The sequence below is a fragment of the Clupea harengus genome, chromosome 4, assembly GCF_900700415.2.
Source record: "Clupea harengus chromosome 4, Ch_v2.0.2, whole genome shotgun sequence".
NCBI classification, from domain to species: Eukaryota; Metazoa; Chordata; class Actinopteri; order Clupeiformes; family Clupeidae; genus Clupea; species Clupea harengus.
The window spans coordinates 19,407,005-19,426,316 of record NC_045155.1 but is presented as its reverse complement, the minus strand read 5'-3'; the positions used below and the strand labels follow the sequence as shown (position 1 = coordinate 19,426,316).

Sequence of the window (19,312 nt, the reverse complement as noted above, 5' to 3'; positions counted from 1 at the left end):
GAACTGTTGACTAAACTAGTTTAGCTTTCATCACATTAAATTTGCTGAAGACACTGAATCATTCACAAAAACTAATCACGTGCACCCATATCACTTAAGTTATATTTATTCGGAGCACACACACGAACATGTCATTTTGGAACACTTCATCACGATCCACTGAAACTCTTGAAGGGACCGGCATAGGTCATAAGAATATGCCATAGTCAATAAGTCAATGATATTATACCTAGTCATAATTGTTACTTTTATTTGGATTTAACTAGCCATGAGTGGACTTTGCTTGGTGAATATTCTTTGTCTCTGACCTGGGTAGGGAGGTGTGATACTAGAATCCTGCATGCATGGCCCATTTGAATAGACGGTGACACCCCTTAGATATAGTGTATTTAACAGACTGTTCCCCAAGGAACAAGTCAGATATGCTGAGGTGAAGTTCTGTGAGGGAGGATGGATCTGGAAGTCTCTGTCTCACAAATGGTCGGCCGCCATTCTTCAAGAATAAACCTGAATCCTGACTGATCAAACCTAAGACTGAATCTTCAATATATGGTATAAAACTAATTACTATCACTCTCTCAAAAAAGGACAGGAAGGGGGATAAAATGACAGAAGCCAGATAAAAGATAAGAGAAGGGCCTAATCTAAACTCATGTCTTCATCATCGTCCTTCTTGTCTTTAGGGTCACCGTCCTGGTCAGACTTCGGCTCAGTCTCCATAGCTTTAGCGAACGCCTCCACGTCTGTCAGGAGAGAAGAGAAAGCAACGCTTAGGTTGGGATTTGTTTAAAATGGCTAACTATTTCAATCGTTTCTAACCTCAACTAGCAGCCACACTATCTAATACTGTATTAAGTTCTATTCAGATAACGCATGTCAGAGGATCCTGCCATATGCACCAGTCATGGTTTTTATTCGTTAACATCCATAAAATATTGAATAAATCAATATGGAGATGAACATTAACCTCCTTTGTTGGCTGCGTCCACTGCTTCTGAGGGCAGACCAAACTGGTTCATGAGTGGCCCCAGCTGGCCAGATGCGAGTGCGCTGCTGAACATGCTCATAGCCTAGAGAGAGAGGAACACAGTCAGCTACAACAGGCCACAGTCATACTTCAAAACCGAAGAAAATGAAGGAATTTCTGTGGTCATCATCATATGATCAAGTGCAGCGATGGCCTAGTGTGACGGACTAAAGATCAGACAAGGGTCAGTGCTTATTGAATATCCACCTACTGGGGGGGTAATAGAAATCTAGGAATTAATTAAAGTATAACGTGAACTTTATTGTATGGCAATGGCACATAACCTGACTGAAATATCTGTGAACAGAGATAAGGGTAAAAATAGCCATCCAAATCATATTCATATGCTGGTAGAAATAAGAAAAAGCCAGGAAGAGACATCTTTAAAAACACAGGCTTTTATATTCAAGTTTTCCAAGTCTGTGATTTAATTCCAGAATGTTTGATTGCATGCAGTGTTAACCCTGCGGCAGTTTTCACACCCACAACATCAAATAACTGAATAATTCTCTACAGTTCTTTTCTGGAGGAAATGAGTACCCTTGGAATCGTATGACCTTTCTATGCCGGCAAACTGCTCACCTACTGAACCTTTGAGTACGTCTGTGTCCTTCTGTGCACAGTCTAACTTCGAAGGCTTACTTCGTTGGCAGAAAAAGTGTCTTAATCCTGGATTTGACCAATTTTCTTCATAGTTAAAAGCTTTCTAAAGCTGCTCCAAGAATCTCTAACTTCTGTTAGGAGAGGGCAGTTTGCTCTGTGGGAAAGGGACCGATCTGCTGGAACAGTGGGGATGGGGGTGTGATCTGCTGGAACAGTGGGGATGGGGGTGTGACCTGCTGCAACAGTGGGGATGGGGGTGTGACCTGCTGGAACAGTGGGGATGGGGGTGTGACCTGCTGGAACTGTGGGCATACATGTCATGACTATGGGACAGAATTTACGCTTGTGTGTAAATGTGTAGGTGAAACATACCTTGTGTATGACTATATGTGTGGGAACGCAAGAGTGGGTGTGTGTGTGTGTGTGTGTGTGTGCATGCACACATGCCTGCTGGAACTGTGGTGACGTGAGTGTGTTGTTGAGCTCATCTGTACTCTGCGGGAGGGACTCTCCTGAGGGCAGGTAGGGCAGGAGTCTCTGCTGGACCTCAGCGTTGGCCAGGATGGGAGCCATCACCTCAGGGGTCAAAACACTCGCCAGATCCACTGCACAGGAAACATCACAACACTCAGGCAAATACACTTCACAGACATTCATTTTACAAAACATTTCAATATTACAAAAGAATTCATTTAAACTCATATCATTCAGCAGCTGGCCTTCTACATGACTATGTCACAGTCATTCGGGCTATGTGCTGCATTACTGTGCTGTGATACCCAGGGAACACACATACTGATGAAAATGTATATCTGTACTGTTCTTTCAGTGGCTTTGGAGAAAAGTGTCTTCTAACGGACTGCAGGAGAATGTTTGTCATTTCCAGGAAGGCCAAGTGTTGGTCCACCTATTGCAGATCATGTGGCACCTGTCTGTAAGTTGTTCCCTAGTGGACCCTATCAAATACTGGTGCTTCACAGTCATGTATGACAGCAGTGAAGCTAGTGGGTTACAAAAATTTGAATCATTAAACAACTGATTTGAAAAACCTACAAGGAATAGCAGAGAGAGAAAGAATCTGGGTTGAAGAGACACTGGTGAGCGGTCCTTAAACATGCAGAATGAGGCCCTGCCTCCACCCTCACCTCCCTGGCCGCTGGCAGGCACGTTCATGGTGGCCAGGATGCTCTGGAGGTCGCTCAGCTGGATGGGGCTACTTGCCTCGGCAGCCGGGGCGGGGCCCGACGGTGTTGTGGGCGTAGCGGCTGGAGATGCTGCGGTGGTGGCCGAGGGGGTGGTGGGCACCTGGGAGGAGCCCAGACGGGTGGTGGCAGAGGTCGAGGAGGGTGTGACGGCAGTGGACTGACTGCGGGAGCTGGGGGAGGGGGGAAAGACATGGCATGAGAGAACAGAAAAAAATACAGTATAGCAGTCTGCTGCAAGATGGAACTGTTACTCATTTAATAAAACAAACATAAAACATAAAAACATAAAAAAATGTGAGTACTATGAAAACAGTAGAAGTAGTTGTACCTAGATGAGGAGCTACTAGTGGCTGCAGCTCCACTACCCAGTAAACTTGCCAAGCCTGGACCAGCTAAAGCTCCCAAGCCACCTAGATAGAGAGAGAGAGAGAGAGAGAGAGAGAGAGAGAGAGAGAGAGAGAGAGAGAGAGAGAGAGAGAGAGAGAGAGAGAAAGATAGATACATAGATAGATAGAGAGAGAAATGTTTCATAATCATCCTATAGCACAATGTGTTGTATAAGACAAAAGGATATGATTGGAACATGCCATTAAGAATACAGGGTGAAATCAGTTACTCACCAAGGCCTCCCAGCCCAGTAGGTCCAATCAGTTGCATCAGCTGATTATGACTCATATTACCCAAAAGGCTCTGTAATCCACCTTCTCCTAGGAGGAAGAGAGAGATCTTTAGTGTACAACCCTACTCAACCAAATGGATCTTGCCAGGATCCATTTAAATTACACATGTGACTGAAGTGGGCCTCCACCACCAGGTAAACTTCCCAAACCCTGTCCGAAATTATGTATTGAGAAGGTCACAGTGTTTTGAGATCCGAAATAGAGCACAATCATATAATGTAACGCAAACACTGAGAATAAATCAAATAAAACACATATAAAACCCAGACACAGAGACCATAGCTCCCCATCCATACCTCCCAGTGCGGAGAGGTCATGGCTGCCACTGCCCCCACTGCCCAGGGCTCCAGGCATGGGTGGGTTGTTCAGGTACTCATTCACCTTCCTGCAGTATTCCTCGTCCTTATCCGTCTTGGGCTCCTAAGTGTGGCGTTGCCAGAGGTGGACAAACATTTATAATTGCCGATGCATCATGTTTCTGTTTTCAGTGAGAACTGTGGGCCTTCCTTACCTGCATCCAGAAAAAGAGACGCTTGGAGCCAGCTTTGAACTTGAGCACGTACACACGTCCTGTGGTACACTGAGGAACCCTTTTGAACTCACAGTCATCAGGGAAAATTATGAGGTCCTGTAGGGGAGATAAAAGTCAGGTATTTAGCAAAAGCTATTATCCAAATTCATCACAGATTAGACAGTCCTCCTAAATAGTAACTTCTCCGTCATGAACTGGAAATGGTTTGGAAATGTTTTGTTTACATGAACCAAGGCCAAGTATTAGATCACTTGATCACGTGGTACAACGTGTGCCCTGACTTCATCTTGACAGGTGCCAAATGTTTCGATGGTGCACTCACATCATCCACGTTTCCAGTCGTTCGGTCCTTCCAGCAGAAATGAATCAGGGAGTCGTCCGTTTGCTGGATGTAGACCTGGCCCTTCCGTTTGTCGGGGGTAACTGTGCTCCCCTTCAGAGTCATTTTTCCAGCCCGGAATTCAACCAGGTATTTACTAGAGGATCCACGGGAACCGGAGACCAAGCTTGGAAACAACGCTCCAGACGACATTTTCTTGTTTCTGAAATAAACAGGTTCAGGGTAAACAATTTAACGTTAGCCATAATCGAATGTTTATTTGCTACCTAGTCATTTCATGCAGTGTTATTCCATGTCGTGCTTAGGTTGATACAAAGAAAACAAACGTATCTGGAGCAAGTTTATTTGTAATATTCTATAGGATAGGCAAACAGCCTGTGCACACACAAAAATATTTAATGACATGCAGCGTCACCTTCGTCAACTAGCCTACTTACGATAACAACCACACACATATTTGCAAATCCACACAAGACAGAGGTAAAGCTATGTTTACAATAGACACACTAAACAGACACACACATCTTGCATGTTTTAATTTAGCTAGCTAACCGCCTCGCTAGATTTCACATTGTTCATTTTGCGAGCCGCAACACTGAACGTTTGCTTCCGACGTCAACTAATGATGCAGAGGCGTAATCCGAAGCTTTTACTGCAAGTGCGCAATGTCACATCGCTCATCACCAACATTCGCTACATTGAGTGAACATCCACATTGACAAAATGCTGACACATATCGTTAGCTATGTAGCTAGTTTGTAAGCTACATGTGTTAACACAACTGGGGTACGATGGCTAGGAATGATGAAAATGTAAGTTAGCAAGCTAGTACGCTCAGATTAATTTAGCATCCATTGCATCTATTTTTACATTTGAGAAATAAAACCGAGAAGACAAATAATAATATAATTGCATGGGTTCGCTCAACAATCTGCATACTTACAATCCACTTTCAGACGCTTTAACTAGAACAGTACCGTTAGCTATTGTCACATTAGATGAACGACCCAATGTTTTAGGGCTGGCCTTAATGGCGATTGGTTGTTCATGTGACTACGTTCGTCTTATTGGCTTCTTGGATGTCGGTGATGTTTAGAAGGCCAGCCTTTCGGTGGAGTCGGATTGCTGCGTCACTGATATGCCATGGAGGCGAAGTCTCTATCAGTAGCACAGGCATAGATACCTGATTCTGACTATGGGAACTACTTCTAGACATATATATATATATACACACACACACACACACACACACACACACACACACACACACACACACACACACAGGGGTATTTATCCTCTATTTCCCTAAAATACTTACTCTAAAAAGGTAAAAAAAAAGGCTAACTACATAGTAAAGTAATGAAAAAAGCAGACCATTAGAATTAAAATGTTATCTTTTAATGGTGGCATCTTATTTACTTTAATATTGCTAGTTTACAAATGACCAGAGTTCCATTACATGAGACTATTAAGCGTGTTTCTACTCCCATTTGTAGACTATTCACATAATCTGTACAATTGTAGTTTGAAGAGACAAAACAAGTCACAGAGAACATCAAGTGCAATTTTATAAAGCATGAATAAGTGGTTTACAACATCTACAAGACTGAGGTGCGATGCACTTAGCATCACTGTGCAGATGTAATGGCACTTTAAACATCTGAACCATGTCTAATGGCCAAAGAATTAACCTGGGTGTCTAAATGCTTATCTTGTTTCTACACTGCACTCAGTCTACATTATGTGGCAAATATGTTACTACCTGTACACTGGCTGAATGACATTACTACACACACGTAAAAAATATGACACCACATAATTTGGTGAGGGGAGTGACATTCATCGTGTGTCATTCTCAGTTGGGGATCCAGTGAATGATTTGCTAAAATAGATGACGCTAAAAGGTAAAAGCCATGACCATAACTCTGTCAATGACTTTCTTACACGCCTTTCTACTCTGGACATGCCACAAAGGGTGTTATGTATAGGTCATATATGAATTAACATTACTCTTCCTACTCTACATGGACAGTATGGGAAGTCATTACACAGTGGAAGCGGTGAAACACCTTGATTTACAATCTAACTTTCAACAAGTTGTTATTTTGACCAAGGGAACCGTAAGCTCAGTTTAAGTCCGGCATGCCCTCTCCCCTGCATCTGACTTTAAATCATACTCCAGCCCTAATTTTAGGCCCATGCAAAGTGCACACAGTTGCTGTGGCACAGTGCAACAAGCCAACAAAGTTCAAGACCTCGCACTTGCATAAGGCCAACTAAAAGGACTGTACATGTGAAGTCACATTCTTTCAGACTAGATCCTCTAAAAACGTACAGTAGACAGCTAAAACAGACGAGACATTCTGAAAGATGTTTGCATAGATTTTCTTTCTCTGACTTTTCCTTGAAAGCACAGTATCTGAGATTTTTGTTGTTGAGAAAGACGATTGTGGTCATTTCTTAGCAATAACTGAAAAAAGGAAACGTATAGGTTACATACCCCTCTCTCTCTGTTAATTCTGTGCAGAATTAAATAAAAAAATGGCGGGTGCCATGTGCATGTTTGTGTGTTTTCTGTGCGGTGTTGAAAGCAATCTCACATTCAGTGCTCACACAGTCAAACGGCATGCCAAGGCAGCACCCACGTCTATGCCACTTAAGAGAAAAATAAATCACCCTCCAAAAAGTTCTTAAGTTCTATGGCTTTAGATTCTAACTGCTTTGGCAACCACAAAAACACACTGGTGTAAGCTCTTCAAATATTAAATGTTAATTAGTTCATCGTAATCATATATAAATCCACTGTTTAACTTTACGGAGGAAGTAAACATCATTAGAAGCAGCTTTCTTATTTCTGAAACAAAAAAAAAAAGAAAAAGATCTGTAACATAATTAGGCATGCATATGACTATGATGTGCATACATGGTTTAATATTGGCAGAGGTCAACCCTCTCAAAGTCACTGAGATTAGGTTTGAATGTGGCCTGAGACCATCCTCCCATCCCTCTTATTACTTCTAGCTGTTGAGAAAAGTATACAGCAACCCTCTTACAAGCCATGCCTATGTGGAACAAGCTTATGGCGAGATACCATCCCACCTTGGCTAGATCTCCGTCAAGCCATTTCTCAGGTAAATATCACTCAGCTGTAGTGGTGTAAGTGATACAAATGCTTTAACTGAATTCCACACAATTGTTGTGAGCCTTCCTTGCCGACAGCATGGACATCATTCTCAAAGTCTACCATCACAGAGGTCAGGTTAGTGGAAAAAATGGTATTACATACCATACATATGATACAAATATTAGCCTTTGTTTGAAAGTTTAAATAAATTCACGATTCTCTCATAAATATCATAGTTTGTTTTTCTTCTCAATGACTGAAACCTGGTTTGAAAGTGTTTAGAAGTCCCGAATACCAAAACATCACAGTATTAGAGAGGATTTCATCCTGTTCTGCTCTTACCGATGACAGCTATGCTTTCAGTGACAACCTGCATCCAATAAAATGAGCACCTGACTGAAGCAAGTGCCACGAGAGCGAGAAAGTGCTGCAGGGGATTTTAGCATGGTCATCATCGACAATCACAAATGGCAAATAAACCAAAGAACATCACCCCTTAGTATAAAACCGCAGTCAAAAAAACAAAACAAAACAAAAAAAATAAAATAGAACTAAAGAACAAAAAGATTGAGTTTCCAGGTTTCAATTCAAGATTCACTTGAAGGAGATGAGAGGTTCTGTCAGTTCAGTAAACCGTTAATTTCAATCTCACATTCTAACGGATTATTTCAAAAACTACCTAGATTGTGTAGGGAGAGGTTAAAGCAGAGGGGCTATGATATGAGTCCAGTAAGCGAGAGAGAGAGCGTCAAATAAGCCCATCATATCCCTCTCTCTCTCCTTAGCCTATCAGAAGATGTCCGCGCAGTCTGTAAACTTCCTGTCGAAGTAACCACCAATGTAGAGCCAGTCCTGGGCACCGGTGTGGGGGTTGGTGCCCTGGTGGAACCACCTGAGCAGTCAAACACAGAGACAAAACACAGATTATGTTTAAATTAAACGAGTCGCTGGAGAACTGTCGGCCCAAAACTTTAAGACAGAGTGATGGAAAGGTGTTAGCTGAGTAATCGTCCTTGACCTTGATCTATTCCAATATACTATTGAAGTGGTTTAGCATAGGTCAGTCAGTACTAATACTTCCGAGAGGCTTTCTGTGTGTGTGTAAGCGGTCAGGACTGACCTGTTAGACCATTCCTCTTCATCTTTTGCCCGATCCTTTCGTGACGACCTCTGTTTCTCTTCCAGCCTCTCCTTCTCTGTACTTGCAGTGTCTTCAACACAGAACACATCAAGCGTGTGAGAAATTAAAGGTCAAAGGTTACTGCTAAACGATCAGAACACTATAATAAAGCCAACATAAGCTGGCAACTGGCTCAAGAGATAGGGAGACGATATTTACTCCAATCCAAGACATTCTCTGCTATCCTACATACATCATGGCAAATGGCTATGAGGGTTATTGTCAATGTGTTACTACTCTATCTGAGGGCTGGACAGCCCTATAAAAGAGTTTTTTCCCTTTACTGCATACGAGACACTCATGACAGTTACACTCATGACAGATTAAAAAGGAAAAACAGACAGGCTTCTCTTACCCATGTCTCCATTCTCCATGGCTCTGACGTCGGGGCGAAGACGACAGTCGGTAGGTGCCAGCACCTTTTCCATGCCAGGTTCCAGCTCATTTAGAGACATGGTGAAATTGGTGAAGTTGTACATCTGCACAGAAAAGGACAGAGAGACTGAGACTGCTGACTTGGCAGAGGGAGTTTATATAGCAAAGCTGGTAAAGCCATTTGAAATGACGGAATAATATTTTTAGTAGGGATGTGTGTGTGTGTGTGTGCGCACACACATTACCTGAGTTGAGTGTGCAGGTCGTGGTGTGATCCTCCACAGCAGGGTACTTCCTGGGATCATGGTGACAGTCTCCTGCGCCTCGGGCATGTCATCAGCATCGTCACCTCCGGCACTCTGCTCCTAAGCGCAGAATCAGAACGCATTACTGCAGCTCTCACGCTCACAGATAACAGACATCTGCCTCCAGTGCATTATGATCTAGTGCCCATACAGTACTGTAGCACATGCTGTTTGCAGAGCATCTAAACTGCAACGCTAAACAGGTCAGAAAGAGGTTTCTGTTTCTGTTATTTCCAAGTGAACAAAGGAGAAAAAAATAAAAACCTTTGTTCATTTATGTTTAGTTATGTCTAACTGAATTTTTGTCAGGCTCGTTTCAAATTTTCTTGCATTATTCAATTATGGGCAGGCTGGATCACTGTGACCTCGAAAAAATACAGAAAGTCAAGATGATCACGTGATGACTGAATTCTTTGAACGATTTATGTCTGTAAAGCACAATGTGTGGACTACCTAAACAAGGTATTAAAGGGAAGAGTCATAAAAGGGTCTAAAAGGTTCTTAGGTCACAATCTGCACAACATCTGAGGAAATGCTTGTGTAGGACGGATCTGACAGTTAGTTCCTTGACTGATTCAGAATACTGAATACTGAATCAGTACTAAATACTAAAACTAGGACTAGCATGATACTTTTGGACTTTCTGAAGGGGAGAGGCATTTTTACCTAGGCACTAGAAATCCCAACTTGAAATGGTGATTCAGCTAACCCTACTACTGTGCTAACCCTACTACTGTGCTAACCCCAACAATACTACTGCGCTAACCCTACTACTGTGCTAACCCTACTACTGTGCTAACCCCAACAATACTACTGCGCTAACCCTACTACTGTGCTAACCCTACTACTGCGCTAACCCCAACAATACTACTGCGCTAACCCTATTACTGTGCTAACCCTACTACTGCGCTAACCCCAACAGTACTACTGTGCTAACCCTACTACTGCGCTGACCCTACTACTGTGCTAACCCTACTACTGTGCTAACCCCAACAATACTACTGCGCTAACCCTACTACTGCGCTAACCCTACTACTGCGCTAACCTTACTACTGTGCTAACCCCAACAATACTACTGCGCTAACCCTACTACTGCGCTAACCCTACTACTGTGCTAACCCCAACAATACTACTGCGCTAACCCTACTACTGCGCTAACCCTACTACTGCGCTAACCCCAACAATACTACTGCTGCCATCTGCTTTACCTTCACGATCAACCGGTGCATGAGCAGAACTTCAAAATAAAAACAACAGTAACAACCATTTAGGTGGGTTATGGTGAACATGGTAGAGCACCTTATGTTCTATACAGTATGTAACTACAAATAGCATAACATACATCCACTGCCATAAGGTTATAGCATTATATTTACATTACCTCCACCTGTTTGTGTTTCTTGGCATCGGATTTCTTCTCTGATTTCTTGTTGGCCTCGTACACTTTGGGCTCCACACCGTATAAACACTCTGTCCATTTGCCATATAACATCCGTCGCTTCTTCTTACTGCATGCAGACGCACGCACAGAGAGAGAGAGAGAGAGAGAAACACAAAGTATTCATCTCTGGATCAGATAGAGGTGGGCAATGGTCAATGTATTCCTGTGGAGTTAGCTACACTTATGTTATTGTTGCCAGTGAGGCAAGACACAGAAACACTGAGCTCAGTTCTGAAATACAGGCTCACCTCTTATCCTGGATGTGTCCTTCCACTTTATGCAGTTCTTTCCCAAACATGCCACATGGCTTGAAGTTCAGAATACATTTATCCCCAGTGCTGGATCACAGAAAGCAGGACAAACCATCTTTACAGGCCATTTAAAACAACGGTCAGTATGTATGAGAAAAGGTTCATACTTACAACTTACCTATGGTTCACTATCTCAACAGTACCGTACTGCTCGATCCAGAGTTTCCCCAGAATGACATTATGCACACAGCAGAAGGGGTTTGTCCAAGTGTACACCTCCCTATGTCTGCAACACAACAGGACAAACATGGCGGGTTCCTTAAGTGAAACACGCATCTGTCTCCTTTTAGCCTCACACTAAACAAAAGCACTGGTCACTGCAGAATGAAGGAGAAGGATCACTGAAGAAAAGAGATAAAGGACACAGTCCTCTGGTCGCATATTCACTCCCTTCTTTCTACAAGACACTCAAAATGCCATTATCAGTTTGTGCCCATATAAGAAGCTTCAAAAGGTGCCAAAAAAGGTTCTACAACAAACCCTACTTCAGAGAATTCTAAATTGAATTCAGGTAAGGGTTCCTGTATGCGAACAAGCAGAACCCCCCCATCCCCCAAGATGTTCTACTTCGGAACATCAAAGGTTTTACTTGAAGCCCTATACACTTCACTGGTGGGTCCTAACAAGAACTATTTGATGGTCTAATAGTGCTGTAACCACCAGAACCATATGTGCTCTGATGCCTGACTAGATACACAAACATAACTCAGTGGCACTCATACTCACTTGAGCAGCTCTAAAGTCATGGTGCCTTTGGGCTCAGCCTCCACGCTCTTGCCCCAGAACTTGAGCTTGGGGTAGATGGATCCGTGGAACTCGAAGTCCTGGTTGAGAGACTGGGCGTGGAAGGCACTGATGGGGGGGTGGTGGCTGACCTGCTCGGAAATCAGACGGTACCCTTCGTCCTCCCTGCAACACATTCACATTTCATCAAATCACTTTCTGCTTAAAGGAGTAGTCTTTGATTATAGTCCAATACAGTCCTTGTGTCCTTTGGCTGTCTGTTCTGTGTGTGCACTCAAATAACTCCGGTATGCACAGCCAGTACAGTCCTGCCTGTCTAAATAGGAAGCAAAAAAGTGGCTCAATCTGAGCAACACACTTTTCCAGCCAATCAATAACACTGCTTCGGAAGCAGTGAAGGGAAGGGTGTATTTGATTGGCTTTTCAGTTCAAATATCAACAATCTTTCGCCAGGATCAAGGACTGCTGCTGCACCAATTGTATCTTTAAAGAGCATATAGGCTAGATATACATTTTTTGATGGCAAATAATCCTTGTGAACTCAATGTACCAATGTACCATGTCCACTTGTTTTAATTGGAAAATCCTCAAACATGCACATAGTTAAAGGGAGATTGTTGAGTAGAAAGTTGATTGAGACTACGTCCACACATTTGAAAAAGCTGATTTTATATAAAAACTATAATTTCCATAGAGGTGTTTGTTGTTGGTACGTGGTTCGTCAGTGGCATGGCAACCATACGCCATTGTCTCTGAAACTCCCTGTTTTCCCCGTCTATGGTACATCGTGAACCCGCGGTTTTCAAATGTATGGACGTCAGAGAGCATTTTCAAAAAGTATGGTTTTCGGTTTTAGTGTGGACTCGAAGGCTAAATGGAGGAAAAATGATGCGTTTTTTAAATTTACCCAAGTTAGTGTGGACAGAACCTAAGTATAGGTCTGTGCTGCTCCGAGGAGATTAATCAGGCTCACCTTACAAGTTCGTAGGTCTCTCCCAGTAAGGGGTTGAAGGGCTTTCCAGTTCTATCCCACTGAGATGCCACTGCTGAGACCGCGAAGGCAGCTACCAGCTAAAACAGGAATAATGACCATTATATCATGACTGGACATGTGCGTGTTCTCTTCATGTCTGTGTGTATGTATGGAGTATGGGTTATATTGTCAGTTGTTATGTGATTTAATGCACATATGGTGAACGTGCTTAACCGGTCCACATAGCAGAACAGATGATTTAGTGCTGTTGTTGACTCACCTGCATGCGGTCTATGGAGTCGGACAAAGTGCAAGCCTTGTGGATGAGGTATGTGTGCTCCATGTACTCGGAGAGACGCTGCAGAAAGCTCAGCGGCTCGTTAAAAATGATGGGCATCGGGATCTTTGACAGTTCCTGAAGACAATCACGGCAGAGTGAAACATTACACACTTTAAAAGACCAAAAAAAAAGGTTACATGCTGGGCCATCTACTCACAAGCACATTTGCTAGTCATACTGGTTTAGGCTCTGTGTTGTTCACAGTGTTCCATAAAATGGATTGTGTCCAAACTGTTCCCAGTGCACATTTGAAACCAGCATGTGCTCAGTGTTGCTTTATTTGTTAACTATCTGTGTAATTAAAACGCCTCACATCCTCACCATGCCAATGCACTTCTTCAGGAAGCCCCAAACACTGAAGTTATTCCTGGGAAACATAGGTGCTGGGAGAGTCATCCTGTGGAAGGAGGGACGCAGAGCTGATCAAACCGAACTGATTTCAGACACACAGGATAAAACAAACAACACTCTGGTCAGTGATGCCTACCTCCTCTCCCACAGCCCATTCTGTGAGTGTGCGCTGCCATTGGAGGTCTGTTTGCCCTCGTAGACGAGCGCGTCTTTAAAGCTGACCTCACAGGAGTCGTCCGATTCCAATCCTGTGAGTTGAAAAGGCAAGTAACAGAGGACAAATCATTAGTAACTCAATGGACAATCTATTAAGAAGTCTGATTCAAATGTACAAAATGCCATTAAATAAACCCATTACAAGAGCCCCAAGCATTACCATAATAAGTTGCACGTATTTAATACCCCATGTTCTAACACACAACATGCATCAGCGAGCGTCAGTAGAAATACTCGCCTGTCTCCGCGTCATAGAACTCCTCCTCACTGTTCATGATGAGCGGTTTGATGGGCTGCCAGTGTCACTCAGAGGGCGATTGGCATTGTTCCTGCGGACAGTCACGTTCGCTCTGGCTCGCTCAGGCTTCCCCCAGCTGGCTCTCACTGGCTCCTGCTGAAACCTGAGGCAGGGAACACAGCACAGGTCACTTGGCATACCTTCACGAATCAGCAGCACCCTACGCAGACCTGCACGCCTCACAGACCCTTCTCCCTCTACAGGCCTGTAGGGCAGCAGAGCACACAGTATTGCCAATACCTCTGTACTTCTGCCAACTCTATGAGCAAGATGGGGCTTCCTGTGGCCACATTCAGGTAATTGCAACATTGTCCATTTGGGTAAATACTTCTCCATGGTTGCTGAAAATAAAATCAATTCCAGAAAGAGAGGCTTGTGGTGCCATCAGTCAATTGCTAGACAGTCAGGCATTTCTGGGCAGATAAAACTTTGAACAGAATTGAAAATGAACCAAAGGAAAAGTAATTTCAACCTGAACAGCGATGATGGGATGCAAGGATTCTCACGGCAGTAAACATTTCACAGGGTTACTGTAATCAACCACCACAAAGTCTTGCACAAGGTTGGCTAAGGAGTTAAAGCAGAACTTCTCTGTGGCTTGGTCTGGCTTTAACCTTCCCGTATTAATTTCCCCCACAGCCTACTGTGCTTCTCTGACAGAATTGTAAGTCTTTAAAAACCTGACCCCTCTGTGTTAACATGTTAGCTGAATAATTTTGTAACAAAGTGTGCACGGCTTGAGTAGTATGCTGTGCACAAATTCTGCGATATGTGCGAAGGAAGTGCACACAAAGACACACAAGATCCCTTTGTAAGATTTCAAAGGTCTCTGGACTGGAGTTGTACAGAAAGGACACCACTTCCACGTGCTCCAAATGTATGAGAATGGACACACATCTGCTGAAATCAATAGGATTGAAAACAACTTCAGGTGGATTGAAGGAGGAGGGGCACAAACGTTTAAAGGACAAGGGCTCACTCCTTTCATTCTCCAACATGAACAATGCAGTGATTTATCATACCATTCTGCAATGCGTCTGGGACGCTGTACCATGTCTATGGATAGGCACAAAACAAACTCTTCTACTGACTGGTAGGAGAGATCGCAGGTGGTGACATTAACCCACTTACTTAAAGGTTCAATATGCAAGACTAGGGGTTTGCAAAGGGGCGGAAAATTTCCGGTAAATTTCAGCTTGGGAATTTGGGAAATTTTGACCATTTATTGTGCGCGCAAAAGTTAGCCTATAACAGGGAACTTAAATGTATTTGAAAACAAGACTAGGCAAGCCTAGCTCAGCTGGACCCTGGATGCAGCTAGTTGGGAACATTGTCTGCCAGAAATGTAAACCTATGACTTTCTGTTGTTTATGAACGTCTTTGTCATTACCAAGCATATTGATTACTTGTTACACTGAAGCCATGTTCATTTTAATACCAAGTTTATTTGTATACAGTAGGCTAACTTTTTACAGCAGTGAGAGTAGGATGTATGTATGTCCACACAAAAGTAAACCATCACCTCGATTACTCGCGGCTGTTGATGTCCATCAAAAAAGTGCAAGTTGGGCTACTTATCGAAAATAAAAGTAATTACTGAAAATTAAAGGCTGAGCAAAAAAAACATCATTCAAAACTCTATTTTAAAGATGTATGGAATGCAGCACACGCTGTGTTTCTTTGCAAAGGATGTAGTTAGCTATTGTAAACCAAATTGACAGAATTAATGGATGGGAACCCGACATGATCAAATGTGTCAAATGAAAGTCAGAAGTCCTCTTGTCCGAGAAAGCACGCTGTATCCATTATCGATTGACAACGCAAACAGGTGATGATGCAGCATGATCTTGGTCAAAACAACCCCCCCTTAATTTCAACCCTCCATCACATGTGCAGTGCATTCTTCCATCACATGCACAGATAATTCCCAGCATCCTGCACACTACAGGATGCTGGGAATTGTTATATATTGTAAAATATGACAAGGTAAGTAGAGTTAGTATAAATTACCCCAAAATGTTCAGTTTATTCCCGTTTATTCCTATGGAAAGTTACCAACTTTGAATATTCCCGGAATTTTGCAACCCTATGCAAGACTAATGCTACTTAGGGCAAAGTTAACCTCTGTCCCTCTCTGACCCATTCCTCCTGTTTCTCTGGTCCTAGGTCAGTCCATCACCAATGTCAAATCTGAGGACCTCACAGAGGTCCAATTCAAGATACTGAGCTTCTATGCACAGTGACCATGCTGAGAAACCATGGCGGCCCAGAAAGGTTTAGGGGATAGGCGTGTGCGCCAGCATTCAGATATGTTTTTGAGCACACTGCAGACAAACAAAACGATCACATACTGAGTCTTTAAGAGGAGCTCACAGCTGATGAATCCCACAACATGTGTGTCTGTCAAAATGACTTGCAGATGAGAGCAATTAGGCTAACAGTCATCATGGTTTTCAACACCACAGAAACTGAGCAACCTAAAATGCCTCCTTGCCCACATCCAACTGCACCATCCCTGGATTACATAAATGGACAGCAATCATGCAAATCAGCATGGCTTATTAAAGTGGCGTCACTGAGGGATACTATATCAACAGCACAGTAAAAGAAAGTGCCGACATGTATTGTTTCACGGGTGACACTGGAATAAGGTATGCTGTTTCAAATGGTCTTTGAAAAAGACAGCAATTCCCTCTGAAAATGTGTGAATTAACACTGAAATTTCTGAATTTACAATTCTACTAACACAACAGGCAGTTCACAAGGTAAAAGCCATCCGTTACTCTCACTGAAATCAGATAGAGGACCAGAAATACCAAGGAGTGATGCTTTTGCTAACACTTCCAACTGGCAGTCATATAGACATGCTAACAGCAAACAGTCATCAGTCATCTTGCTGGGCAGAGCAAAACACTTTGTTACAACAGTTACCAGCTTGTCATTATAATTGATGATACGACAATGAAGCCATTGCACATAAAGGGGTGTCGAGACACTGGATAGATCCAAAAAATACTACTGCAACAATATTAAATAAAGAATATATCCTTTAAATATATATATATATATATATATATAATATATTAAACAATGACTAAATGTGAATGTAGAATGATACAAAATAATTATTCGATATAATCAATGCGCCAATAATGGCTTTAAATGAGTTACATGAGAATGCAACGAAGTACTTCGCCATCCAGTGCCCAGGACAGAACGTCACGTAATAGGTGAGACAACATGCATACAGAACGGAACATGTGTGCCATCACATTAAAATGTTACTGGTAAGATATACTTTCGTCAAGCGTTATAAAATGCAAAGAACATTTCTGATGCCCTTTCCCCAAGTGAACAACATAATGGTGGCATTTAAGAAAGACTTCCCATTATCGATTTAACACTGCCACCAATGCAAATGTAAATATCTAACATACATAGTAAAACAGATAATCGAGCAGATCATTATTACGCCAGATCAGCTGATGAGAGGAGCTGAGAAATTGCTACAAGCACATTCTCCAAAGCCCAACTGAATGCCAGTATCAAAACCAAGGGTGATCAACTTCCACGTTGCCTTTAACTCGATTTAGCATAACTTGTTTCTGGCGACCGAATGTCAAACCCGTGGATCATTAAACAAAATGTTTTCCACAATGTGGCTAACGCTAAGCTAGCGAACTTGCGAAACATCAACGAACCAGCTGAGGGCAAGAACAGCAGCAAATTAGCTGGACAGCTGTGCTGCCAAGTTCAGCCAATGGCGGGAGGATCAGCAGAAACTACCAGAAGCATAATTCACGTTTCAATCCCCACTAAAGGTCAGCCAGCTCAAGCGAGCGCAGATCACAGAAGTCGGTGAAGGCTTGAACAGCAGAACAAGTACCCTAACCAGTGCCCCATAATGTTTCTCTTTATCATAACATGTGGAAAATAGGTGCTATGTTAGCTCACTAACACAGCTAGCTTGCTACCATACCGTCTGTTTGACTTTACAACCAACCAACCAACCCAGCAGGCTTGGTATTAAATTAAACACCTTCTACTTGACTGACCAAGACCGACACTTTAGTATCCTAATGACATGACTGTGTCAACACCACATGTATTTCCCTTCTCGACCAAATTCGCTTGCTAACCAGCTAGCTAACTATCCTTTAACTTAGCTTAATCAGTTCAGGAGCGAGAAAGCAAGCTAACCATAGAGCCAAAAGCTCTTGCACTGAGGATGAATGGCTACCATTAGTACAAGCTAACGTTTACTAAATAACTTTTGCTTGATATAAACAGCACACACAGAACGGCAATACCTCATCACGAAATTGATACTCACAGTTGTAGACTACAATCAAGAAATACACTAATGTTTTACCTGTTCTGGTCCACTATGTAAAACTGTTTGTTTTTCTCCGATGGGACAGACACAAAATATTCAGCAGCTCATAAGCCAGAAACAGGGACGGAAGTGTGTAGTGGAGGTGCTATCATTGATGGGTTTTGGCCTATCACTACTCTAGGAATTCCAGGATCACCAACAACAAACATTTCGTATGGGCGTGTGCGCAATGACAGACACACAGGTCACCTATGGGAATATAGATAAGCGCAGCCCCTGAACGCCATAAAGGGGTGGGGACATGTCCGGGGGCGGGATACAATGTTGTATTAAAGGATAGCTATGTGCTAAAAAGGGTATGGATGGGTGTTATTTATAAGCGTTGTCATATTTCAGAGACGGTTCTGACAGCTGTTGCTATCAAGTCCGTTGCAGTTCTCTACGGGCTACGGTTCACTAAGCTATAGGCTACATTCATGCACAATTTGTATTCAATGTATATTTTTGTATTTGTTATACGATTTTATTCCAGAACAGGACAGTGAAATGGCGCTAGTAACATTCAATAACTGGATTATGTTGTAGGCTATTCTAACATTATAATACTAAACTATCGTCATCCAGACTAATGACGGCTTGTATTCGTCATAGGCTGTAATAACAATTCACAAGTTTCTTTTACAGTGGTCAAGGTTAGATGACAAGGGCATCAATTGTTTTCTGTATCTTTTGTACGGGGTTTATGCGTTCGTCATGATTCAGCAAGACGCCCATTGTGCCGCAAGATGGCAGAATTGGTCAGAATGACATTCTCGTGGTTCAAGAGGAAACAGGCTTTTTGCATGTCAAATATGTCCAACAAACTCTAATAACTTTTGAGATTATTATTAGAACAGAGTAACTTCTTCTGCATTTTCTCAAATATGTATAT

The 19,312-nt window shown here is 42.6% G+C and overlaps 2 protein-coding genes across 6 annotated transcripts; both read right to left on the bottom strand.

Annotated features, from left to right (window-relative positions):
- Positions 1-90: 90 nt before the first annotated feature.
- On the bottom strand, positions 91-5,546 carry LOC105894265 (proteasomal ubiquitin receptor ADRM1-like). Of its 4 annotated transcripts, none has more exons than XR_004163578.2 (11): positions 5,331-5,546; positions 4,370-4,589; positions 4,027-4,143; positions 3,812-3,935; positions 3,456-3,539; positions 3,164-3,245; positions 2,776-3,005; positions 2,078-2,235; positions 968-1,070; positions 578-743; positions 91-169 (listed from the first exon to the last, which is right to left on the bottom strand). XR_004163578.2 is itself a non-coding variant. In XM_031566602.2 (10 exons), exons 2-10 carry the CDS (start codon positions 4,577-4,579, stop codon positions 640-642), a joined length of 1,215 nt encoding a protein of 404 aa, XP_031422462.1. In that variant the 5' UTR covers positions 4,580-4,589; positions 5,331-5,546; the 3' UTR covers positions 488-639. The 4 variants fall into 4 exon arrangements, 1 of the variants encoding a protein (XP_031422462.1); XR_001162132.3 differs by having other exon boundaries at positions 3,456-3,542; positions 5,331-5,545; XR_001162131.3 differs by lacking the exon at positions 5,331-5,546 and adding an exon at positions 4,825-5,318 and having other exon boundaries at positions 3,456-3,542.
- A 217-nt stretch (positions 5,547-5,763) lies between these two features.
- Positions 5,764-18,581, bottom strand: osbpl2a (oxysterol binding protein-like 2a). Of its 2 annotated transcripts, none has more exons than XM_012820817.3 (14): positions 18,418-18,581; positions 13,986-14,148; positions 13,668-13,779; positions 13,502-13,577; positions 13,121-13,255; positions 12,841-12,938; positions 11,850-12,032; positions 11,242-11,349; positions 11,061-11,150; positions 10,759-10,879; positions 9,312-9,431; positions 9,047-9,170; positions 8,632-8,722; positions 5,764-8,403 (listed from the first exon to the last, which is right to left on the bottom strand). In XM_012820817.3, exons 2-14 carry the CDS (start codon positions 14,020-14,022, stop codon positions 8,301-8,303), a joined length of 1,398 nt encoding a protein of 465 aa, XP_012676271.1. In that variant the 5' UTR covers positions 14,023-14,148; positions 18,418-18,581; the 3' UTR covers positions 5,764-8,300. The 2 variants fall into 2 exon arrangements, with proteins under 2 accessions (XP_012676271.1, XP_012676270.1); XM_012820816.3 differs by having other exon boundaries at positions 10,753-10,879; positions 18,418-18,578.
- Positions 18,582-19,312: the final 731 nt, after the last annotated feature.

Bases quoted from the DNA above. Each gene is read 5' to 3' on its own strand.
- LOC105894265 (XM_031566602.2), bottom strand. From the start codon at position 4,579: ATGTCGTCTGGAGCGTTGTTTCCAAGCTTGGTCTCCGGTTCCCGTGGA. The intron at 3,936-4,026 runs GTAAGGAAGGCC...CGCCACACTTAG, and splicing joins GTCTCTTTTTCTGGATGCAG to GAGCCCAAGACGGATAAGGA. The intron at 3,006-3,163 runs GTACAACTACTT...CCCCTCCCCCAG, and splicing joins ACTAGTAGCTCCTCATCTAG to CTCCCGCAGTCAGTCCACTG.
- osbpl2a (XM_012820816.3), bottom strand. From the start codon at position 14,022: ATGAACAGTGAGGAGGAGTTCTATGACGCGGAGACAG. The intron at 9,432-10,752 runs GTAATGTAAATA...TTCTGCGCTTAG, and splicing joins AGAAACACAAACAGGTGGAG to GAGCAGAGTGCCGGAGGTGA. The intron at 8,404-8,631 runs GTCAGTCCTGAC...TTGACTGCTCAG, and splicing joins GAAGAGGAATGGTCTAACAG to GTGGTTCCACCAGGGCACCA.